Source organism: Vipera ursinii (assembly GCF_947247035.1).
Source record: "Vipera ursinii genome assembly, chromosome: 1".
Classification (NCBI taxonomy): domain Eukaryota; kingdom Metazoa; phylum Chordata; class Lepidosauria; order Squamata; family Viperidae; genus Vipera; species Vipera ursinii.
This window is the reverse complement of record NC_139512.1, coordinates 258,230,104-258,255,458: the sequence shown is the minus strand read 5'-3', so window position 1 is coordinate 258,255,458 and position 25,355 is coordinate 258,230,104. Positions and strand designations below refer to the sequence as shown.

At 39.7% G+C, this 25,355-nt stretch overlaps 2 protein-coding genes across 3 annotated transcripts in view; one reads left to right on the top strand and one right to left on the bottom strand.

Annotated features, from left to right (window-relative positions):
- MCM9 (minichromosome maintenance 9 homologous recombination repair factor) overlaps positions 1–24,550 on the top strand; it is a gene marked incomplete at its 5' end in the record, with an annotated part of 35,298 nt that extends 10,748 nt beyond the window's left edge. The window contains 6 exons of the mRNA XM_083355492.1: positions 13,385–13,559; positions 15,334–15,536; positions 17,835–18,038; positions 20,393–20,475; positions 20,982–21,127; positions 21,946–24,550. Coding sequence (XP_083211618.1) covers positions 13,385–13,559; positions 15,334–15,536; positions 17,835–18,038; positions 20,393–20,475; positions 20,982–21,127; positions 21,946–23,404 — 2,270 coding nt within the window. The 3' untranslated portion in view covers positions 23,405–24,550. The remainder of the gene's footprint in view (positions 1–13,384; positions 13,560–15,333; positions 15,537–17,834; positions 18,039–20,392; positions 20,476–20,981; positions 21,128–21,945) is intronic.
- ASF1A (anti-silencing function 1A histone chaperone) lies at positions 2,312–8,108 on the bottom strand. Of its 2 annotated transcripts, none has more exons than XM_083355716.1 (4): positions 7,598–8,108; positions 6,273–6,406; positions 4,694–4,870; positions 2,312–2,715 (listed from the first exon to the last, which is right to left on the bottom strand). In XM_083355716.1, the coding sequence occupies exons 1-4, from the start codon at positions 7,704–7,706 to the stop codon at positions 2,503–2,505; spliced, it is 633 nt and encodes a 210-aa protein (XP_083211842.1). In that variant the 5' UTR covers positions 7,707–8,108; the 3' UTR covers positions 2,312–2,502. The 2 variants fall into 2 exon arrangements, with proteins under 2 accessions (XP_083211842.1, XP_083211843.1); XM_083355717.1 differs by having other exon boundaries at positions 6,273–6,388; positions 7,598–8,104.
- Positions 24,551–25,355: the final 805 nt, after the last annotated feature.

Below are 25,355 nucleotides of genomic sequence, written 5' to 3'. Positions count from 1 at the left end.
ACCCCTGTCCTAGTTCAACAAGCACCACAGATGCCTACAGAATAATAGCATGTGCAACTGTCAGAACTGATGTTAGCCTGGACTTCTTTCAGAGTTTTCGATGTCAACTGACCAATTCTTGAGCTGATTACTAAATCATAATTCTTGACAATCAGCCTCTTCCCAAACATTTTTCTTTATATTATAGGGGATACTAACTTTTCTGATACAGATTCTATAGAAATAATATTTAGCAGCCACTAACAATGGCAATATTTGAAAACAATGGCCACCAGAACTGACATTAAGGGAGAATTTCAATGGCAGTTATTTTTAAAATGGAATTATTTTATGGCAGCTTTCTATTGCCAAATTCTTAGATCATAGACCATATTTGAGTCTTAGGAAAAATGTTCGGATGTGCTTATGGATAAGAAATTCATATATATATATATATATATATATATATATATGTATGTATGTATGTATGTATGTATGTATGTATGTATGTATGTATGTATATGTATACACACACACAAATTATATATATATAATTCAAACTGTTCATTCATTCATACCACCATTTTCAGATCTTTAAAATTCCTACTTAAATCGTTAATCTTATTTCCGCATTAAAACCAAAATTCATTCTCTTCCCATCACCTGTAAAGTACTTTGCACAGCCACCTTCGTATATCAATTTTACTCTTAGTAGCTGCTCACTGAATTCTGATAGTGGCATGAGAAGTTATATGGCACTTCTTTTTTCACATTGCTAAACTTTAGAGTGAGCCACATGGAAAATCATGAGATGTATGGCAGACCCAATGATACATACTGAATCCTGAGCTTCAGATACAGCAATTCATATCAAATTAGAGGTAGCCATTTTGGAACTTAACTTTCCTTTGGCCATGTCACCTCTAAGAGTATTCATCTAGAAAACCTATAACATGCATTGCAACCTTTTTCTGAATATTAGGTAACAATAAAAAGCTAAAAAGGACAAAGTGAGCCCCACATATCTGGCCATCTCCATACTCCTGTCAGTCCACATACACTGTCAGACATGCACAATATTTTGTATGCCCCATATTGCTAACCACTAATCTCAACCAACCAATGTAATAATATATCTATAAAAAGGTAAAGGTTCCCCCACACATGCGTGCTAATCGTTTCCAACTCTAGGGGCCGGTGCTCATCTCCATTTCAAAGCCGAAGAGCCAGCGCTTGTCCAAGGACGTCTCCGTGGGCATGTGGCCGGCATGACTAGACGCCAAAGGCGCATAGAACGCTGTTACCTTCCCACTGTAGTGGTCCCTAGTTTTCTACTTGCATTTTTATGTGCTTTCAAACTGCTAGGTTGGCAGAAGCTGGTACGAGCAACAGGCGCTCACTCTGTTACGCGGCACTCGGGATTCAACCCGCCAAACTGCTGACCTTCAGATCAAGAAGCTCAGCGTCCTAACCCACTGCATCCCTCAATATATCTATACATACACACAAATATACTCATAGATATGAATGGCATCATCTAGAGGAGTCACATCGATTATGTTTACACCTTTGCTCTTTGCTAGCCCTACAGTCTATCAAGTATAAGTACATCTTTCATCCAAAAGCCAACAAAAAAGCTGCCTTGACATTTGGGAGTCATAATCAATTTATAATGCACTACATTTAGCTGCCCTGAATGAGAGAAGAGGCCAATAGTTACAGCACCCTTGTGGATAATTGTACTATACTTATAAAAATTTGGGGCTTTTGTCTCTTAAACCTTAAATTCCTATAACAGTATTGCCACCTTATTAGGAAAAAAGTCTGGAGTACTATGGCTAACTAAAGAAATTTAAAATCCTCCATTTCTGGTTTGAGGTACAATTCCAGTAGCAGCTGTGCTGAAGCGTAAAGCTTGTCAAGACTTTGAAGTTTTACTACACATTACTCATTTCCTTTTGCCTGCAGTAGGCATAATTTGGCAAGTGTGCAATGGCTTCTGCCCAGACAAGACCCCTTTGGCAGCCTGCTTATAACACTGTTGTCACTGATAGAGTGATATTAGGTTACATTAGACTGGTCTTGTATGAATCTTAGTGTTTTAAAGTTAACATCTGTACACTTTACAAGTAGCTGCCACTCAAAAGCTTCCAAAGCATAAAAAAGATCATTTCATTCAAGCTAAGCTTATATAGACTTCACTAAAGCCTATCTATAATTTACAATGAATAACATGTAAATGTCTTATCATCACTGCCTACCTCCCCGTTTGCCTATCTTTATACATATGGGTGATAAGCTTTAACACTAGATTAAATAAAATCTCAGGGAGTTACTTAAAAATAGTTTTATTTATACATCCACTCAAATACTTTTCCTTATAAACTTTCTACAGGGTATGTGTTCTTTAAACAATTTTTCACATTTGTTTAATATGTAATTCCAAAAAAAAAGTTTCTGTGATGGTTGTGTTCCGTGTACTGTGTGTGTTTAGAGCTCGACCGTATAACATAGCGCAGAAGGTCACATGCAGTCCATATGAGATTCCAACATAACATTTAGAGAGTTTTCAGATGTTGGCCACCCTTTTGAGGCAGAAGGCAGGGCATCTGTAGAAAGGAGTGATTGTAGGTTTGGATTACTGCTCTCGGCATCTGTCAGTTTTTCAGTGTTGTCCTCCCAATTAATATGGAATCTTGTGACTCTGGGATTAGATGCCAAAATATTCCTCTGGAGCTAGAAAACAGAGATGAATGTTTTAGAAGATTTAGATTCATAAGAAAAGACTTACTTTCCTATTGGATGATGAGCACAACATAAGGAAAGGAAAGGTCAAGAAGTTGATAAAAATAATACAGCTGTTTAAACATCAAAAGGGAGACAATTCAGAACTGGCTTATTTCTCTCCATTCTGCTCTTGGATAAAATAGTAAATCAATTGGTGCAAATGTGGGTAGCAGAGAAACAACTCCCTTTTTTGCTCTGAAGACAATGCTAATTCCCTCTTTGTGCCCCTTATATTTTCACTGAAGGTTAAATTTCTGATTCAGATCTATATACTATAAATAGGTCAACATTTTTTCCACAGTGGGAATTCACATTCCCTATATAAGTTCAATGAACGATGAAAGAACGTTATAATGGAACTTGAAGTAAATTAAAATTGGTAGTTAAGTAAGGATGTCACATAATCATTTGCGGGGCCTCTTGCAAGCTTCCCCATTAACACTGTTTGTAGGAAGCTGGCAAAGAAGGTCACTAATGGCGATCACAAGACTTTGGAACTGTTGCAGTGACTGGACTGGTCTTGAGTACCACTTGTTCAGTGCCACTGTAAATTCAAGCAGTTGCTGAACTAGTTGTCACTAAGTGAGGATCACTTAGTAATACCAAATAGTACATTCAATACACTCCTCCTTTCAACAAAGAAGGTAACAAACAGATTTGGGATATTTTTGTTCTGAAAAATAAATACTAAATTTACAACAAAGTCTAGGTAAGACTTTGTGAACAAAGAACAAAAAAAATCACCCCCCAAAAATGAAGACCCTTTAAACCTATCCAGAAATCATATGGCCGGGCTTAGAACCTACTCCATTATCTTGCTTTCTGCTATAAAGTATTAAAAAGCAGCTTCTGTCACTAGACTAAGGATATATTTATAAAGGAACATACACATATATACATGCATTCCTAGACTAACTCAGAGTTAATTTATGTTCTAGGGCTTGATATCTAACTTTAACCATCATAACTTTGAGACATTGTTAAACTCATCGAAGTCATTAAGTTGAGGACTACCTATACACTAAAGATGAAGTAATGATATTTCTCTGAGCAACATATGCTCAAGTTTGGAAGTTGTGAATTGGGACCAGAATTAAGATTCTAAATCCATTTGCCACAAATCCATCCTTGTTGGTTTAGAGTACAAGTGCTCAAAGCAAAAAAACCAAAACGTTTTCTTCTGCACACACAACAAATACAGTGGGCCACATAGGTCTGCTTGCAGGAAATCCCGATGTTGATTTAGGTTTCCCCTAAAACAAATCTGGAAGAGTTTTAAAGAGCAGATAAGACAAGGCTGGTCCCCTTTGTTCCTCTCTCTCTTCATCTCCTAGCTGTGCAGCAGCTTTGTTCCCTTTATGTTCTTTCGATTATTTTGCACCAATGACCTTTCCCTCTGATGTGCGCTTGTACACTAAACCAACACGGATGGATTTGTGGCTAATGGATTTAGAATCTTAATTTCAGTCCCTACCAGCACCCACCTTTGACAGCTGTGCACCACCAGCCTGCCTTTTCCCTGCTAGCTTAGGGCCCATGCGCAGAGTGCTAATACTGCCTGATGCTCACTAAATGATGAATTCAGCTTACAGAATGCTCAGTGCCTAGAAGAGTTTGTAAGTCTCTAGTTTGGAGGAACACTTTCTCAAGTAATTCTTTTTTTGTCACAATATAATATGAGGGACTTAGGGCAAATTTTGGGGGAGGGGCTATCCTCTACCAACATTCCCTCAGCCCATCCTAGAGGAAGGAATAACCCCGGAGGTACAAAATTCAGCATTATCACTAATAGATAACAAAAAACTGCTTATTTTTACCTATTAACTGTTGCTTATTTTTAAACAACGTTGACTAACAAATTCTATTTTAGTTTAGCGTAGTTTAAAAAATGGATTTGGATGGATTTACACAATATATTATATCCTACCTTAGAAAAGTCTGGCTTTACTGGAGGGTTTTCTCTCAATTCTGTTTCAGTATATTCATTGTTTACATAATACCCAACTCTGATAAATTCTTGACCTCTGTAAGTGCAAGTAATTAAGACAACTGTTACACCTACAGCATCTGCATCAGGAATAAGCCCTGGATTAGGAGCATCTGCCTATAGTAAAAAATAAAAGGAAACAGGATTAATTATCAAGTTACATAATTTAGATTTCAAGCACTATCATTATTTCATTTCCTGGGGTCAGATGATATTCGGTTAATTTTTAAAAGACTTAAATGTATTAATAGCCTTCTTTTACCTTGGAATTTTTTGAATACCACCACCAAGTAAGCAGACTTATATGACAACAACTAGACCATTTAATTAATAAGTTATCTACATTAATCCCTTATCTCAAAAGGCAACTTCTACAAATTTGACTGACTCCAACTAAATTTCATATTTCTGTGTGTGTTATATATACAGTATATATACAGTATACACATATATACTGTGTGTGTGGGGGGGGTATTGTATACATACTGTATATATAATTGTAGAAAATCTAGGCAGCCCCAATTCATTTGAGATCCAGTGATAACTTGGCTACTTTTGCAACTATTCCTTGTCGTACATCTCATGTTCAATAAATGAAGTGGTTCACTTAATGTCAGAGCAAGGTAAAGCAAGTGGGAGGATTAGCTTTGCCCACCCTAGTTGTAAAACAAAGTGGTTTTTTTTAATGGAATAACCCATTTTGGGAGATTTACCATTCTCTCATCTCTGGAGATCAGACAAAAGGATTATCTTAACAAAAATATTTAACAGAACCAAGAGTGGGAAAGGGACTTGAAGGCCTTCTAGTCTAACCCCCTACTCAAGCAGGAAATCCTATATCATTTCAGAAAAATGGTTGTCCGATCTCTTCATAAAAACCTCTAGTGATGAAACACCCACGTCTGGGAACAACTCGTTCCACTGATTTAATTGTTCTGACAGAAAATTTTTCCTTAGTTCTAGGATGATTCTCTCAATTAATTTCCATCCACTGCTTCTTATCTTCAAATACTTTCCTCTAGGTTTGAACGTAATTAAGAATGTTACTTCAAGTAATTGGTATTATTAAGCCTCAGTACAGGTTAGGCCAACTGCATCCAAGGATCAGGTTTGAAATTGTTCTTTTAAGTGTGATTTATGAAAACATCCATTCTACTCCACTTATGGACTCTTCTGTTCCTTAGCAATTATTTTTGCTCTGGATCACTTATTGTTCACGTGAACAAGAAAGTGGTTATGTCCAACACAGGTTTTAAATTAGACATCAGGTAAAGATGGTTATCTAGCCTTGGCTTAAACTCTTTAAGTTTGGAAACTGCTTTAAATAAATAACTCCAAATTTCAGTTACATTTAACCAATGAATTGGTGACATTTGGTCACGAAAAAGTTATTTCTATTATTATACTTTTATCCTGATGTGTGTTAACCCAGTGAACTTAAGTAATTATTCCTGCCTCCTATTTACCTCCAAACAATTTAGAGGAGCAACTATTGCGCAGTGTTTAAGAACTGGCTTACCTGAAATACAAACATGTGTCTTCCTGCAGGAACGGGGCCTACTAAAACTGAATCTAAAACTTGATCGTATTCCTCACTTTCTGCTGAGCCCACATAAATGATTTTCCATTCCAAATCTACATTAGAGAAAAAGACTTTTAAATAAAACATTCAAAATTTTAGTTTTATTTGAAAAAAACAAAACCCTCGCCCCTCCAACAGTAACAAAACCCCTTCCAAACTGCCATCTCTTTGAACTCTTAAAACTTGAAAACAAAAATAAGAAACCGCAATCTAACTTAAGAGCTCCAATCAAGCCCCGAACAACCAAACACTGAAGTCAAAGGGCACTTACTGAAAATAGTCGGGTGGGGTGCCTAACTGAAGCTTCATTTTCAATTTCAAATTTTAACAGCGCCCTTCTCCGACGCCATCTCCTCTGCCCAGTGGGGATGAGAAAAGGCAACGGGCCCTTTGCCCGCCTATTAAGCCCCTGTTTGTAAGGCTGGAGTTGACAGGGCGCTGGGTGATTTCGTTTCGCTCAATAAGGGAGCGAAAGCCGGAATTGCTCACTACTCCCGACCTGCGAGGTCCGATAAACCAGCGTTTCCCAACCTTAGGAACTTGAAGATGCGTGGACTTCAACTCCCAGAATTCCCCAGCCAGCGTAGCTGGCTGGGGAATTCTGGGAGTTGAAGTCCACGCATCTTCAAGTTCCTAAGGTTGGGGAACGCTGCGATAAACCAAGCGCTCGTCCAAAAGAGGCGCGTACGAGGAGTTACGGAACCAAAGTAGCGCCCCGGTTACTTCGACGAGTCCTTGCGCGCTTTGCAATGGCGAGTCCCTCGGGAAAAGCCAACCGTGCCCCGGGTTGCTAAGGGGTATCCATGCCCACCCAAAGCTAGGCCACTGCGGGCAGAGCCGTGCCCTGCCTTGCCCCTTCCCGGCTCGGCGTCCGGCTCCGAGCAGGCGAGCGGGGCTCGCTTAAAGCCCTCCTCCCGCCTATGCGCCCGACGAGCCGCTCCGTCACGACGGCGGCAACATGGCTGCGCCCGAGCAACTTCCCAGCAACTTGAGGCTTCCCCTTCTCGCCGGCGCTCGCGCCTCGCCCCAAGCCGCGCGGCGGGGGGGGGGGGGAAGCCCAGCGCTGCCGGCTCGCCTCCTCCAGGCAGACCGCCCGGCGAAGCCCTGACAGAGACAGAGACAGAGAGAGAGAGTGAGAGAGAGAGAGAGAGAAAGAGACGTTCCCGCCGCCGAGGCCTTTGCAAAGTTTAAGCCTGCAAGCCCGAAGAGGCTGGCGGCGGCCGGGGAGAAGGCGGCGGCGGCGGCGGCTCCGCGGGACTCACCTTCGGAGAGGTCCTCTATGCACTCGAAGGTGATTTCGAACTGGAAGGGGTTGTAGAAAGGCGAGGGGTTATCCAGCACCACGACGTTGTTCACCTGAACCTTTGCCATATTGGGCGGGCGGGGAGGGGGGGGAGGAAGCGGGGAGAGGACCCGCAAACAATAGTCGGACCTTTTTTTCTCGCCGCTCGAGAAAAGTCCAGGGGGGGGGGCTCGCCTCGCGCGGAAGGCAGACGCCGGCGAGGGATGGAGAGGCGAGTTTAGGCAACTTCGCGGCCGGCCCTGCCTTCTGCTCCTGGCGCCTTTGGCGGAGGCATGGGCCGGGCGCGCCTTGTCGCCTCGCACCCCGGAGAGCGCTCCACACCGTTTTGCAGCTTTTGCTACTCCACGAAACTACAGCCCATTCTCCTCGGTTAAGTGGCAGCGCGGGCGCGGATTGGCTACGGGCGGAGCCGTGACCCTCCTCCCGCTGCCGAGGTTTCCCTGAGAGCAAGAAGGGCTCCGTGGCTGGAGCCGAGTGACGGAGCTTCGCTGGCGCTCCACCTGCCGGGCTCGGCGCCGGCTTTCGCAGCGGAAGCGCCCGCGGGGCTTCGCTTGGAGCAGGGGTAGGCAACCTCGGCTCTTTTATGACTCATGGACTACAACTCCCAGAATTCCTGAGTCAGCGTAGCTGACTCAGGAATTCTGGGAGTTGAAGTCCATGAATCATAAAAGAGCCGAGGTTGTCTACCCCTGGCTTGGAGGAAAAGGGCGTGCGCTTGGCCCGGCCGAGATGCCTCCCTCCCGCCTCAGACCAGAACTCTCCCCTCCTTTTCCCCCTTTCGGGGCTTTAGTTTGCCTAAAAAGTTGCCCGCTTTTGATTGAGACTTGGTTGATAGTAAAAGCAGCTTTTTCCACCCTGGTGCAGGGGACGTGATGGCGTTGGATTGCAACGAAAAGAATATACGTGATATATACATACACGTATCCATGCCGAGTGATGTTGCCTAGTGGCTTATTCACGATAGCAACTAGGCGGCTTCGTTAGCTTAAGCCAGTATCAGCTGAGGAATTCTGGGAGTTTGAAGTCCACGTGTTTTAAAGTTGCTAAATTTGAGGGACGCTGGATTAAAACCCAAACCTCTGGCCTTTGTTCAAGAAGCTTTTTCATTTTTCCGCTTAACGATTAAAGAGTGTGGTGGGGACGCTTGTGGAGGGTGGCTGTTTCTTAGGGCATTCTGATCACAGACCCCGAAGGCGAATTCTGCAATTGTGCACTTACATCAGAAGTCAGGATGCGACTACAGTAGGCAATGTCATTTGCATGATGTTGTATACGCATCCTGTTTCGGCCTAGTTATGTGCTATAGATGCCAGTGATTCTAATAAACTGGGGAAACCAATGTTTTCCTTTCTTATTGGGATTGTCAGTTGCCAATGGAGAGAATATTCAATACATATTCTATCCTGTTTTATGCTATATCTATGGGATACAATATTGGCAATGTGTTGGTGACCCTGGGCTTCATTTCCTTTTCTCACCAGCTACTAGATAGGGAATCCTGGATTCATGGCTCAGTTTGGAAGATCATATAGGAGCCGTGGCCAGGGGGGCTTTTGCCCAGGTTCGCCTGGTGCGTCAGTTACGGCCCTATCTGGACCGAGATGCCTTACGCACAGTCACCCATGCGCTCATGACCACCTGGCTAGACTACTGCAATGCTCTACATGGGGCTGCCCCTGAGGACCACTCAGAGGCTTCAGCTAGTGCAGAAAGCAGCCACGCGAGTTGTGATGGGATTCTCCCGATATTCCCATGTAACACCTCTTTTCCGCGAGCTGCATTGGCTTCCAGTTGCCCTCCGGGTGAGATTCAAGGTGCTGGTGATGACCTATAAAGCCCTAAATGGCATGGACCTGGATTATCTGAGGGAGCACCTGCTGCCAGCGTCAATTTCCCATCGTCCTGTGCGCTCCCACAGGGAGGGCCTCCTCAGGATACCGCTGGTCAAGGATTGCCAACGGGCGATCCCCAGGGGGAGGGCGTTCTCTGTGGGCGCGCCTGCCCTATGGAATCAACTGCCAACGGAATTCTGGACTGCCCCCGACCTTTGTTCATTTCGCCGGGACCTAAAAACCTGGCTCTTTGAGCTATCTGGTCTGGACTGAGGGGATTTTAATGTTTTTAAATTGTGATTTTAATTTTGGGGGGCTAGACTTAATTTAATTTAATTTTTATTTTATATTGTATTGTTTTTAAATTTTGCCTTGTAAACCGCCTTGAGTCCTTCGGGAGTAGGGCGGTATATAAACCGAATTTATAATAATAATAATAATAATAATAATAATAATAATAAATAATAATTAATAATAATAATAATCAACTTCTGAAACCTGTGCTTTTTTAAAATCTGCTGCTAGATCTGCCCACTGATTGCATGGGTAGGTCTAGCAGTGGATAAAAAACCAGCACACTGAAATTTAGGCAAGATGTATTGGAAACATGTTTGGGATTAGATTTCAGCCTCTGTTAGGTGCATTGCATTTTTTTAAGGCTTGAGTTTAATACTGCTTCTGGATCAATGGACCTCCGAGTATGAAACATAACCAAGAAACCCTAGACAAGGTCAAATCATCAGGACCAGTTGGATTACACCCCAAGGTTCTGAAGGAACTGGCAGATGTGATCTCAGAACCACTGAACTATATCTTTCAAAGGTTCTGGAGCACCAGGAAACCACCAGAGGACTGGAAAAGAGCAGATGTAGTTCCCATCTTCAAAAAAGGGGAAAAAAAGTGGATCCAGGAACTACAGACCTATCAGCCTGACCTCAATACCTGGGAAGATTCCTGAAAAGATAAACAACGAATCAGCGAACACCTAGAGCCAAACAAAGTCATTACCAAAAGCCAACACTGGGTTGTCAAAAACAGATCATGCCATACAAATCTTATTGCATTCTTTGAGGCCCAGTACTCTTCAACTTCTTCATCAAAGTTTTGGATGAGGAGATAGATGGGGAACTCATCAAATTTGCAGACGACACCATGCTGGTAGGAATAGTCAACACTCCAGAAGATAGGCTTAAGATACAGGAGGATCTTGGCAGACTTGAACATTGGGTGCTATCTAACAAAATGAAATTCAATGCTGAAAAAAGTAAAGTTCTACATAGGTAAAAAAAACCCCAAATGCACAGGTACCAAATGCATAGGTGTTGCCTCACTCAATAGTAGTAGCTTGAGAGGGATCTTGGAGTCCTAGTGGACAGTCACTTAAATATGAGCCAGCAGTGTGCTGCAGCTGCCAAAAAAGCCAACACAGTGCTAAGGCTGCATTAACAGAGGGATAGACTCAGGATCATGTGAAGTGTTAATACCACTTTACAATGCTTTGGTAAGGCCACACTTGGAATACTGCATCCAGTTTTGGTCACCACAATGTAAAAAGATGTTGAGACTCTAGAAAAGTGCAGAGAAGAGCAACAAAAATGATCGGGACTGGAGGCTAAAACATAAAGAACAGTTGCTGTAATTGGGTATGTCTAGTTTAATGAAGAGAAGGACGAGGGGTGACAGGATAGCAGTGTTCCAATATCTCGGGGATTCCCACAAAGAAGAGGGAGTCAAGCTATTTTTCAAAGCACCAAAGGTCAGGACAAGAAGCAATGGATGGAAACTAATCAAGCAGAGAAGCAACCTAGAACTAAGGAGAAATTTCCTGACAGAATAACTAACCATTGGAACAGCCTGCCTCCAGAATTTGTGAGTGCTACAACACTGGAAGTTTTTAAGAAGAGATTGGATAACCATTTGTCTGAAATGGTATAGGATTTCCTGCCTGAGCAGGGGGTTGGACTAGAAGACCTCCAAGGTCCCTTCCAACTCATTCTATTCAAAACATTTTTGCAGCTTATAATGTTTTCCTCGTTGTAGCCTTTCTTTCATAATCCTATGCATATGATCGATGGCTTGGTCACATTTCAAACTGTTGCAGCAAACTTGTGATGCTGCCTTTCAGAAACATCCAGAAATTGTAACTATTTCAGTATTCTAGTGTTTTATCATTGATTGGTTCTAGCCATTGAACTGCACCAGTACTGTGTAGATCAAAAGCCACTCTTGTTCATACATTTCTGGAGAAAATCTTTATGCTGTGGCTTGTGGCTTTAAATTATCAGTTTTTTCTGGTAGTATTGTTCCATTGTTAGGAATGAATCTTGGTCTTACCAATGTGGCTGAGTTTGAGTTTTCTTTTGCTGCAAAGGAAAACTTATAAGTATATATTTAAGTATAGTAAAGTTATAGATTAATATTTTCAATTTTTTAGCCTTTTCAAGTTTGGGTACGCACCAGCTATATGAACTTCAACTCCCAAAATTTTCAGCAAATAGCCATGCTGGCTGTCAAATTCTAGAAGATGAAGTCTGCAGATTTGGAAGAATGCTGGAGAAATAGTACTTCTTCAATACAATATTGGAAATATAATACAATTTTACCACTGAATGTCTATGGAGATTCTCAGTCATCCAGGTCGTAGTTGTCCCAAAGATGTTTTTTTTTTCATGAGGCAACTAGACTTTCTTGTTTTTCTTTGAAGATGTTTCGCTTCTCATCCAAGAAGCTTGGATGAGAAGCAAAACGTCTTCAAAGAAAAGCAAGGAAGTCCAGTTGCCTCATGAAAAAAAACCATCTTTGGGACAATTTTACTACTGCAACCAAACAAATGCAACAACACTAAAACTGTACTTTTAAATCAGCAGATTGAAAAACTAATTGCCAGAGGAGTGTGAATATAAAAATATTTTTTCTGTTCTAGTTAAAATCAAATGTTAATCCCCTTTAAGAAATGAAAGAGTCTTATTTTCCATGCGATGAACTATCAATGTGGTGATAGTTTGCATGAGATGAACTGTCAATGATATATTTAAAAAGGAGTAGGACCTTCTAATACCCAGCAGAGTGGCTTCATGTTTGAAATGGTAAATGTACAAAATAAATATTGTAATTTTGCTTTAATTTGTTTCTTGTTTATATTTCAAGCAAATTCCCTACATTTCTAAATAATGCATATCTGGTTAGCTTTTATTATAGTCTCGTTAGTTGTTGTCTGCTTTAAAATGCGGAATTTTCATGAGGACCAGTGAGAAAACTCCTTGGTTAACAATGCAGATGTCAACAGTGTCAAATTTCTGTTCACTTAGAATTACTGTATTTCCCCCAAAATAAGACCTGGTCATTTTTTTATTTTTTTTATTTTTGCACCAAAGGATGCATTGGGGCTTATTTTAGGGGAAACACGGTATCAGGGTGATAACACGAATGCAGCCGAGAGATGGTGTGACAGAGTGGGTGGCGCATTGGGATCGCTTGCCTCCCCCCCATGCTCTGCCTGCTTCCGGTGCTGGTGCGCGAGGCTCCTGCAAGCCAGACAGCCACACAGAATATCTGCCTCTGCCTCCACGCTTGGACTTACCTGTGCTGTGTGGGCTGCGGCTGCTGCCAGACACCGTTGACCCCCGTACGCTCACCTCCTGTGTTGGCCACGGCCGCCGCTGGACTTATTTTTGGGGTAGGACTTATATTAGGAGCACGCTAAAAAATCAGGCTAGGACTTATTTTCTGGGTGGGTCTTATTTTGGGGAAAACATGGCAGTAAAGCATTTATGTTCGTATGGTTTAAGCCTGGGCTTTGGAAAGTCTGGCTAACAGATGATCCTCAGAGCAAGAATACTCTGCTTTCAAGTGCATTTTTAAAACAGCTGCTTGTACTGCTATCAAGTTTTTACAGGGAATGTTTTGTTCTCAAGGTTTGACTGTGACTGCTGTGAAAGACTCTGGAGAATGGAATTTGGAGGCTGGTGCACTGGTCCTGGCCGATGGAGGCCTCTGCTGCATAGATGAATTTAACAGCATCAAGGAACATGACAGAACAAGCATCCACGAGGCCATGGAGCAGCAAACCATCAGTGTTGCCAAGGCTGGGTAACTATGTTTAAAATGTTAAGATTGCTGCTGTACCTTTTTAATTGGCCCTTGTGCTGATGTTGTAGGATTGCCTATGTGATAAAGTGGTTTGAGGGTACAAATTAAGCCTGAAAGATCCAGACTCCACTCCCCATTTAATTATGAAGCTCTCCATCTCACCAGCCTTCACAGAGGATAAAATAGGGACAGGGTAGAAGAAGAAACATGTCTTGGAGGAACGGTGCACTATAGATGTAATGAAACATATTTCAATATTCAATTTTATTACTGAGATCGGAGACAGCACAATATAACTTCCATTTAAAAAAAACCAGTGTGCTCTATAGGATGTTATAAATCAGGACCCACATAGATGGGTTGCATAGGTTGTTATAGATTGCTGCGACCCAGCCCGTTCAACAATAACCCAGAGATTACAGTGGGCATTCTGCAGCTCCAAAGCTCTTTCACAGCCCCTGATATTTTGAGCATACGACTGCATTTTAACATCCTTCCAACATTTTTAAAAATTACCAGGTGAAGAAGCAGCAGGTTTTGATTAGCTATTAGCTCTCTTTTTTTCCCCATCTCCTGTTTGAGATATCACAATGAGTTGTTAAAATTGGCAGCAAAGCTTTCTGGATGTGTATAAAAGCTGGATGCATGAGAAAATAATGTACTTTGGTTTTATGTTTACATCACCCTTGTACCAATGTAAGTCTGATCATAAACACGGTCTTGAAATAACCATTACTGCATGCTATTTTCAGTAAAAGTGGAAATCCATTTTTAGTCAGGAGCGCAATGAAACTCGTTTGGTGCTGCTGATGGAATTTTAGAACCTTTTTCCATTCCAAGAATATGTTCTGGAGTTCCAAATTTTCCCTTCCATATTTAGCAATCCTTATGGCATTATGCAAAGGGGTCAAATCTCATTTCCTTTTTGAATCTCTGTTGATACTGGCTTCAAGTCAAAATGCTTTTCCCATGTTGCGCACTGTTACAAATATGAAAGCTAAGATGATTGGTGCTGTATTTGTTCCCATTCAATATGTGAGGTAAGGTCTAAGCGGCACCAACTAGAAATAGATCAAACCTAAGTCAGATTTAGAACAGCTGCCTGGCTGCCTGCAACAAGGGTTAGGCTATGACTACTAGGAGAAAAATATCCTTCTGGTTCTTTGAAAACAGATCTGGGGTCAAGGTCAAACAAATTAAGGAAGGCAAAAAAACGTACTGTATTCAAGAGCTGTCATAGAAACTTACTACAAGTCGGACTGTTTGTTGATTCTTTGAGAATGAGCATAATTATTTAAGAGGCATAAGTATTTACAGTGCATCAAAAAAGCATGCAGTAGCTATATGTATAAGTGGCATATATCAGAGTGGAAATGAAAGTTTGGATGTGAGTCATAGGTTTTCAAGGATTAGTATAATTTGGTTCTGATTAAACAAAGAAGGCCTCCTTGGGAAGATTAGATGGTGAGGCTGTCAGAGACTATCTGTGTAGATTGAAGCAAAGCAAGAGAAGAATTCAATTAATTGTTGTTGGGACCTGGCAAAATTTTGAGTTTTCAAATTCAGTATTAGTTTTGCAAATAGTTCATTCTTCTTCTCACTGTAGAAACTGTTTTATTAATTAGATCAGAAAGCGTTTGCAACCCGATGCTATTTTGAAATGTGCAGTGTTGTTGCTTCTAGTCAGAATAGGACTGTTGCCATCCATCACCTATCATTTCCAAAAGAGTTCAGTTCTGTTTAATACTTAATGGCACCCTCTTTTTTCCTTCAGCTTAGTGTGCAAACTGAATACAAGGACCACAATTTTGGCAGCAACCAATCCAAAGGGCCAATATGACACTAATGAATCCATCTCTGTAAACATAGCCCTTGGGAGCCCTCTTCTTAGCAGGTTTGATCTTGTCTTGGTATTGTTGGATACCAAAAATGAAGAATGGGATCATATAATTTCATCCTTCATACTGGAAAATAAAGGTAACCTTTTTATATTCCTTTTTACGGAATTATGTGGATCAGTTTGTCACTGGTCATAGTAAAGTTTTATACACACTAAAGGATTCCCTTGCTTTGTGTGAATTCACTTTATGTAAAGTCACTATTGTGAATCTCTCTAAAAGTTAATGTCATGCAAAAAGAAAAAAGAAATCAATGTTATGTTATTTGTGCCAACAACATCTGGAAATATGCAAGACTTCTTCCCATTAAAATTGCTTAAACATTTTCCTACCAAAACCTCTTTCTACTTCACTCACACATTTACTATCATGTTGTGCAGTTGTTCTAGTTGTGCATCCTAGTTTCCACTTCATTTCATATCGGTAATGTATTATTACTCAGTGCTCAAAATGGCTGTCAATATTTTGCCCAATCCCCTTATACAAAATGAAAAGAAGGACTTCTCCAACATTAAACCTTGGATTTATTGTTCACACCAAGCTGATGAAGGATCTTCAGTTATAGGTCAAGCTTTTAATCAGAGTGATGCTACTGTGTGCAACAGAGCAAAGAATGCTAATAATTTTTTCTTTTTCTGTTTGATAATATTATACTGTAAGGTATTTTCCATAAGCTAGTGTTCTCTATATGTTTTATATATATTTAGTTGTTTAGTATTTAGTGTTTAGTATTTTTAAATGTTTTCCTGTTTTCCCTCCTTTTTATATTCTGTTTGGGGGATTGTAGGAAAAAAATAGTTTTTACTATTTCATTATTTCTTTCAACATTTTAGTTTTGTATTGTTGCATTCTCTTTATTTTTTGTGTTCTTCTATAAAATATAATGAAACACAGTAGATAATAATAAATAGCAACAATGGCTCTATTGGAATATCTGGAAGAAATGCCATTTGCCAGCAAGCAAGAATTGGTAGGACCACAAAATAGACAAGTAATAGGAAATAAAGAAGTTAAAATACTCTGGGACTTTAGAATTCAAACAGACAAGTATCTGCTATACTCCATACTTAAGTATTGTTGATAAGAAAGACAAAAAGGTTTGGATGGTGGGCTTGCTCACCTGGAGACAACAGAACAGAAGAGAAAGAACTGGGGGAAAACTCCACAAAATACGAAGACTTGCAAATTGAAGAAAGGCTGTGGAAAAGAAAGCAAAGATAGTACAAATCGTAATAGGCTTCTTGGTGCAATCCCAAAACATCTGGAGCACCACTACAACACCATCAGCATTAACAAAAATCACCATTGGTCAATTGTAAAAGACAGTTTTACTTGGAACTGCTTTACATCCCGTGATGATACCTTTAATAGTATTATATAATATCTGCCTATCCTATGTCCTTGGGAAAGACTCAATAAGGGGATACAAATGCCAAATCCAGTCTAAATATCTGGCTGATTGTATGATCAATTATACTACAAAGAACATGGGACCGTTATAATAGCCAAGATGACTTGTTATTCTAAGTACGTAATACTTTCTTTTTTCAAATTTTCAAATAGTAGGGTTTTGACACTGTGGTATGTGGATCCAGCATTGTCATTTGTAAGCTACCTATTGGACATAGTGATAGATATGAACCCAACCAATGTGGCTCATACATTGAAGCACAGTTAAGTAAGCAAAGGCATAGGAAAGGTCAGAGTTCAGCCAGTGAGATAAATTTAACCACCCAAGCAGATTATATTGAAGAAAGAAATTCAAATTTTGTTGTTGTTGGTTGTGAAGTCATGTCCAACCCATCATGACCTCATGGACAATGTTTCTCCAGGCCTTCCTGTCCTCTACTATCTTCTGGAGTCCATTTAGGCTCACGCCTACTGCTTCAGTGGCTCCATTCAGCCACCTCATTCTCTGTTGTCCCATTCTTCTCTTGCCCTCAACCTTTCCCAGCATTAGGCTCTTCTCCAGTGAGTCCTTCCTTCTCATTAGGTGGCCAAAGTATTTGAGTTTCAACTTCAGGATCTGGCCTTCTAAAGAGCAGTCAGGGTTGATCTCCTCTAGGACTGACCAGTTTGATCGCTTTGCAGTCCAAGGGACTCACAGCAGTCTTCTCCAACACCATAGTTCAAAGGCCTCAATTCTTTGGCGCTCAGCCTTTCTTATGGTCCAACTTTTACAGCCATACATTGCAACTGGGAAAACCATGGCCTTGACTATATGCACTTCAAGTTTATGAAATGTGATTACTGAATGCTGCTTAGGTTTTGGATTCCTCAGAAAACCACTTCTGTGAGACTTAGCCTAGAAAACAAATTTTCAACAATATCATGCATATAGTATGGTTGTTGCTTTATTATTGAATTCTTTTTTCAGTCTGCCCAAGCACATCTGAAAAGCTCTGGTCTATGGAAAAAATGAAAACTTACTTCTGCCTTATCAAGCATCTCCAGCCTATACTGACTGATGAAAGCCACCTGATCCTTGTCCGCTACTATCAGATGCAGCGGCAGAGTGACTGCCGGAACGCAGCCCGAACCACGATCCGCTTATTAGAGAGCTTGATTCGGCTTGCTGAAGGTGATACCTCTTTCTTCCCCATTCGCTTTTTTAATAGCTGCATCCTACAGAATTGATTAATAAACACGCTTTTAAAAAAATCTGCAGTCAATATTTTACCCAGTTCGGTAGATTTGCCTTGTAAAATCAAATGCTATTGTCTACCTCCTGAGGCCACCAAAATAGCCATCTTTGTTTCGGCACTATGTTTCATGGGCCAAGATGTCAAAAGATTCTTGCCCTATATAAATTTGCTTATAAATGTAAAGCTTCTTTATGCATGCATAATATGATCCAGGAAGAATTCTCCAGCTTACTCATGTATGAGCTGAAAGACAGAATAAGGAGATATTATGCTTTGTGCTTTGTTTATCAAGCATTCCACTTTGTTTATCACAGAAACAGACTTATCAGTATCTGCGTATGTGTGTGTAAGGTATTTTATTAAAAGAAGATTTTACATAAGATCAAAAACTATAGAAACAAAAAGAAAAGTAGAAAAAAGGTATATTAGTAGAATAAAAGAAAAGGTGAAGGGCAACAAAAGAGAAGCAAAAAGGAAAATAGTATGAGCAACTTTCAGTGTTGTACATTGAAAGACACCTGGTTACAAGTATTCCATGATCTTACATAAAGTTTTTCGTTACTTCGGGAATGGGTTACCATACAGCAATTTGGAACAGAATTATAGTTACCTGCATTTCCCCAGAATATAACTGAGGGATTTTCACCATCAACCCTCAGTAGTTATCAGTGACAAAAATCACTGTTTTGCTTCTTCTACTGGGTATGTGCTCTTACGTATACTCTGAAATGATCCTAGCTTAGAAATTGTGGCTGATTTTTTTTCATGGAAGTTGTAAGCAATTATGGATATTAATAATTTGGACTTGCTTAAGTTTACAAAATACAGAATAGCAGAATTGGAAGGGACCTTGGAGATTTTCTAGTCCAATCCCCTACTCAATCACAAGACCCTATAGCATACTGGACAAATGACTGTCCAATCTTTTGAAATCCTCCAATGATTAAGCACCCACAACTTCTGGAGGCAAGCTGTTCCACTGGTTAATTGTTGTCACTGACAGGAAATTGCTCCTTCATTTTAGGTTGCTTCTCTCTTTTTTAAGCTTCTATCCATTGCTCCTTGTCTTGGTGGCTAGTTCTCGCTGGGAAGAATGGAAGGAGAGAATGTTGTGTAGACTACCTGATCAAAAGACAGAATATAGTAATAGCACTTAACCTTATATACCACCTTCAAAGTGCTTTACAGCCCTCTCTATATTGTTTACCGGGTCAGCATGTTGCTCCCAACAATCTGGGTCCTCATTGTACCAACCCTGGAAGGATGGAAGGCTGAGTCAACTTTGAGCCAGTGAGAATCGAACTGCTGGCAGTCGGCAGAATTATCCTGCAATGCTGCATTCTAACCACTGTGCCACCATGGCTCTTTTTTCATCTAGTGTGAACTCAGAGGTTTTGAGGTATAAGCATTAAAAGATGTGTATGTGAAATAGAGATGCTTCTAATAACTAGAAGACAAAAACATATGAAGACAAAAACATGAAGAATAGTTGCAGGGATTGGGTATGGCCAGTCTAGAGAAAAGAAAGACTAGGAGAGACGTGATAGCAGTACTCCAGTATTTGAGGGGCTGCCACAAAGAAGAGGGGATCAACTTATTTTCCAAAGCACCAGAAGGCAAGACAAAAAACAATGGATGGAAACTAATCAAGGAGAGAAGCAACCTAGAACTAAGGAGAAACTTCCTAACAGTGAGGACAACTAACCAATGGAACAGCTTGTTTTCAGACGTTGCAGGTGCTTCACCACTCAAGGTTTTTAAGAAAGGACTGGACAGCCAGTTATCTGAAATGGTATAGGATCTCCTGCTTGAGCAGAGGGTTGGACTAGAAGACCTCCAAGGTTCCTTCCAGCTCTATTCTGATTAAATAGGATGATTATAATAGGTAAAGAAATAAAGTGACAAGATATGTACCTGTATTAGATACTTATGTTTATGATATACCCCATTTTGAAACCTTACATGCACAGCAAAGGCAAAATAGCAGAAATTAAACAAAATAAAACAGGATAACAGAACAATTCCAAAGGAGAACAAGATTTTAACTACATCAGTAAATTGCCCTTTCATTGATCACTTAACTCTAAAAAGCAGCTGAAACAGCAGTACAATATTAAATACCTGTGACTTCAGCAAGCTAGTAAATACATTCCAGGTACGTTGGATTAGATAAAATAGGATAGAGGTATGTATTGGGTGTTGCTAATAAAACTTAGGCGTATGAGCATTTATTCCATGTAACAATTTACTCATCAGCTTTTATAGATTTTCATTAAAACCTGTCTTTCAGCACATGCTCGATTGATGTTCAGGGAAATGGTAACTATAGAAGATGCAATAACTGTGGTTTCAGTAATGGAATCCTCCATGCAGGTAAGTTTGCTTATATACTATAGGTAACAAAAACAATTGCCTATGATATAAGGGATCACAAACTGTAGACACATACTTTTTAAACAAACAAACAAACATGTTCCCCACTTTCCAGATCTTGTCACTTTGCATAAAAGTCCATTCTTGTTCATAGTCAGTTATGGAAATTGGAATGGGTCACATCCATGTACCTTGACAATAATTTTTTTCTGCATACACAATATTGTTCTGTTTTAAATGACTTTTCAAGACATTACTGTGTGATATTTATGTAATCAGAGTACTATTTGTAGCGAGGCAAAGAAATGAGCTTGGAGTAGCAAGGTAGAATTGAAAGCATATTTAAGCCCAGGATACAGAGAAAGCATGAGCTGAAATTCTGAGGCTTTTTTGAATAAATAATTTTGCTCCGTGCTTGCAAACTTTATCAAGTTTTTATTACCATGTTTAATTTAAGAAGTTTTCACAAAAACAGTTTTTGCATCACAATTCTTGTCTTGCTTTAGGGAGGTGCACTTCTTGGTGGCGCTAATGCCCTCCACACTTCATTTCCTGAAAATCCGGTAGAACAATATAGAATGCAGTGTGAACTAATCTTGAAGAAGCTGGAGTTGCAACACCTTCTGCAGGAAGAATTAAGAAGGCTTGACAGGTGCAAAATATTTACATTTGGGAAGAAAAACCTCAGCTTTAAATCAAATTACACATCAGCTGCTATGACAATGTGTGAAGTGATGAATAATAATATTTTCCTGTAGGCTATGGTCTTGAAGGCATATGGGTGGAAATAATTAACAATATCAGACAGAATCATTCTGTTACTTGCTTATTTATATGCAAAACCAATATCAGTAATCAGGATTGCAGTCCTAAACACATGATAGAAAAAACTCCATTTATTCTTGAGTAAATAAAGACAGAATTTTATTGTAGAGGAATGATTTGCTTGAGTATTACTTACAGGTAGTCATCAATTTACGACCGGTTGCTTAATGACTTTTGAAGTTACAATGGACCTCCCCACAGCTACTTATGATCCATTTTTAAAATTACAATGGCCTCACTGCCACCCACAAAGTCACATGATTTCATTTTAGGCACTTGGCAACCAGGTCATTTTAATGGCTGTTTTCAGTATTCTGCAGTCATGTGAACACCCATTGGGGAAATGGACTCATTTAACAACCACAGCATTTGCTTAACAACCACTACAAAAAAAAGTTTTTAAAAAGGGTCAGGTCATGTTACTTATACAATGACTTACAACCATAGATCTGAGCCCAGTTATAATTGTAAATTGAGGACTACATGTATTCACAAAAAGCAAATCTTCTACTCTGTTTTAACTCAAAATCCTAAAGTTATGTATTTACTAATGTTTGCACCCTTAAAAAACATCACTTCTATATTTCAAAGCTTCTAAAAATGCATTTTATTTTGGCAAAAAATATTTTCTTTTTAATTTTGTAGGTTTTTACAGAATGGAAATTTAAGCCCGTCTCTGGAGTGCAAAGGAGTATCTTTAAGCAATGACACGTTTGGGAAATTAGAGCAGAAGATTCATTCCCAACATTTACAAAAAGAAGAAAATAATATTCAGTCACAACCTTTGTCAGCCAAAATAAGTTCTGATGCTGATACGCATCTGGGATTCCCAACCAGACACGTATCTAACGATGTCCAAGTTAGAGAAAAATTGAAGAGTCTCAAGGAGAGTAACAGTGATAACACCTTGAACTGGTTTGATAGTATATCAGAAAGTAACATGGAAGCTGAGAAGGTCACTTGTAATTTTCCAGTTGCAGTAACATCTCAGGAAAATCTGGCTGTGGAAACGATGAATAGTAGATCTTCTAAAAAGACAAATTCTTTAAGAGAAGCTGAGCAAACCAAGAAGAGGATATCAATGACAAAAAAAGACCAGGGTGAATCTTGTACACAGACTATTTTTGCCCTTGAGAAGATGGAAAAGCCTCTAAATTCCCCTTCAAGAGCAATTTATCAACGTTCAGATGCTACGCCTAGCACACCTACCTCAGTCATTACTCAAAGGGCCTCTAAGAAGTGGCGGAAGAGAAATATTGAAAGCATCCAGAGATTTTGTACAAGTATAGCAGATTCCAAGACGGAGGATCATCTACCTTCATTATCTTCTCATCTTGCAATTATCCCAGATGGTCCTAAAAGAAATACTGGGGTTTCTCTGTGTCACAATGTGCCTTCAAGGCCTTTGACATCAACAACTTTAAATCGGAAGCGAAATAGAAACCAAACCAACCAAGTAAGAAGTTGCAATGAGCCTGGGGTCCCTGAGAATTCAGAAGCTGCCCCCGCTAAGTTCGCTAAATTTTCCTTTCAACAAAAGCCTAAGCTTGGCCTGTCTCCTGAAAATGGGGAACATCACAAATCAGAGACTGTTTACAGCCCTGACCTTTTTACCCAAAGTACATCGAAAGGAGAAAATCTGAGGGAAGAAGATCCTGATAAACACCAGGAAAGCTACAGTCTTGACACAGGAAACACACGCCAGGATAAAGAAGCCCGTAAAAACAAGAAAGAGGAAGACAAGCCAAAGCCAAATAAAGCCGCAGCCATTTCTTTCACAAAAATGTCGGAGGCAAGATCAGAAAAATTGGACGGTCAAGATTCAAGAAAAGTGTGCCCGAGCACTTTAGCAAGGCTAGCAAAGTTTGCTTTTACGCCATCAGACGAATCCCCAGTTTCCTCGAATGTCGCCACTAATGAAAAAGTGAGAGAAAGGCAGCCATTGAAGACTCAGAAAGATTATGCAGAACCCACCCGGAAGTGCTTTGAATTAGGAAACACACACAGGATTCCAGGGAAATCATTGTTCTCACTAACTGACCTGGACGATGCAGTGCTAGACTTTGACTGGGATGAAGAGATTCAGAAAAGTGCTAAAACTTAAACTTTAATGTCTGCTATACCTTCTCAGACATACTGTATATTGTTGGTACTTTTATAAGTGGTTTAATTTTTCATGTGGGAATAATGCTGCAAATAATAAGCAACCTAACACGGTCTTTAAAAATTGAACCGGGTTCTAAAAAAAAGAGCATACTTTTACATATCAGGTAAAAATCTGGTGCTATCGGAGTATTATGTTCAAAGTGAAATAAACTCAGTGCTCTCCAGGTGCAGGCAGCAGGCCTGAAAAATAAACCACCTTCCTGGGTTTTCTCTTCATTGAGAGCTAGTCTAAAATCTCTGCAGTACTGGGAAATCCTGTAGTAGATTGGGAATGCTTCTCTTTTTTTATGCCTGTTTTAAGCACATGCATTTGATAGAGGGCAGATCATGTCAAATTGTGGTGTTACAATGTCACATTTTTGCATCGTTTTGTCTCGTGACATGCACAGCGTCACTTGTCCTCTTTCCTTCAGATACCCTGTAATACTAAGACCTTTCCGACAGCAAGCTTCAGATTGTGAGAGGACATTCTTCAGGGAGGGGCTAAGGTTCATGTGCACTGGGGGTGCTTTTTCATGATCAGGACAGAGGAGATGTATAAAACTACAGCGGTAGTCAAATCCGCAGAACTAGTACGGATAAACAGATTGGAAAGCAATGAGTGAGACACTTATTTTATTTGGATGTTTCCCTAAGATATAAATCCATAGACTATTCAATCAGCATATTTTGGTGAATTATGAGATGAAGAATCCCTAGTGAAGAAGCACATTAAGGTTTTTAAAATTATTTTTAGTTTTCTTCTTAGCATCCTATAGAAATGTGTGATTTCAATTATTTTTGATTCAAGTAAAATGAACTCCAAAATCCTTGAAAATTGGGAGGGGCCCTCCCCTCTTCAACTTCTGTTTGGCTTACCATATTTTTGTCCTGCTCCATTTCATAATGAGTACTGATCTGTGACTTTAATTAGGTAATGGATAACATTATATTTGGCTCAGGAATGAGCTTGAATTCTTTGCTCAACAGGACAGTTTTCCTGGTAAAGTTTGTAAGCCAATGTCGCTATTAAAATGATTGATGTGGCAATTTGCTTCAATTAATACGTATGATTTTTCACTCCTTTTCTCCAATAAAATGTCAGCTGATATCTGTCCTCAGTCCATTTTCTTAGAAAATAATGTGTTGTATTTGTATGAGAAATTGAGTGCCATTCTTTGCTTTACAGAGGATGTATAACAGGGGGTCTTCAAACATGGCCTTTTTATGACTTGTGGACTTCAGCTGCCTGGCTCAGGAATTATGGGAGTTGAAGTACACAAGTCATAAAAGGGCCAAGTTTGAAGACCCCTGATGTATAAAAATGCTCTGAGACTTCCTTTCCCTAATTCAATAATCTAGTGAAATTGTAGTAAATGTTTTGATTGTATATTGAACAAAATCATATAGTAACTGCTTTTGCTTTCCTTGTATTGTTGGATCTGATCTGAAATTTCATATAGTTTTGTGAAATTTAATGTAGAACACTCATCTCTTGCTGATTTAGACACAAGTTAAGATGTCAGTGTCATGGACTCATTCTTAAAGTTCCTTGTCTATATAAGGTCTTTGACTACGGATGAATCATCCTCAAAAAGATAACATTTCAAAGTCACCTGAAAAGTAATAGTATTAAGGGAATTAATAAAACATCAAACAAAACTCCCAAGTGATGTTGAAGAGTATTGGATATCCGATATGTATTGATGAAAGTTGGGGTGTTAAATGTTTGTCCTTTAATTCACTGATGTCATTAATAATAAATCTAACACATTATCCACTAATATCACAGCCAATATTAATGGAAACTTAATAGTAGCTGTATTATAGATTACCAGAACTTCCTGTTATTTAGGAGAATTGAGGAAATTCTGCTTCAAATGATACTTTTTCTTGATGGGAATTTAATG

Bases quoted from the DNA above. Each gene is read 5' to 3' on its own strand.
- ASF1A (XM_083355716.1), bottom strand. From the start codon at position 7,706: ATGGCAAAGGTTCAGGTGAACAACGTCGTGGTGCTGGATAACCCCTCG. The intron at 6,407-7,597 runs GTGAGTCCCGCG...TTTATTTAAAAG, and splicing joins CATAGAGGACCTCTCCGAAG to TCTTTTTCTCTAATGTAGAT. The intron at 4,871-6,272 runs GTAAGCCAGTTC...TTTTTACTATAG, and splicing joins GACACATGTTTGTATTTCAG to GCAGATGCTCCTAATCCAGG.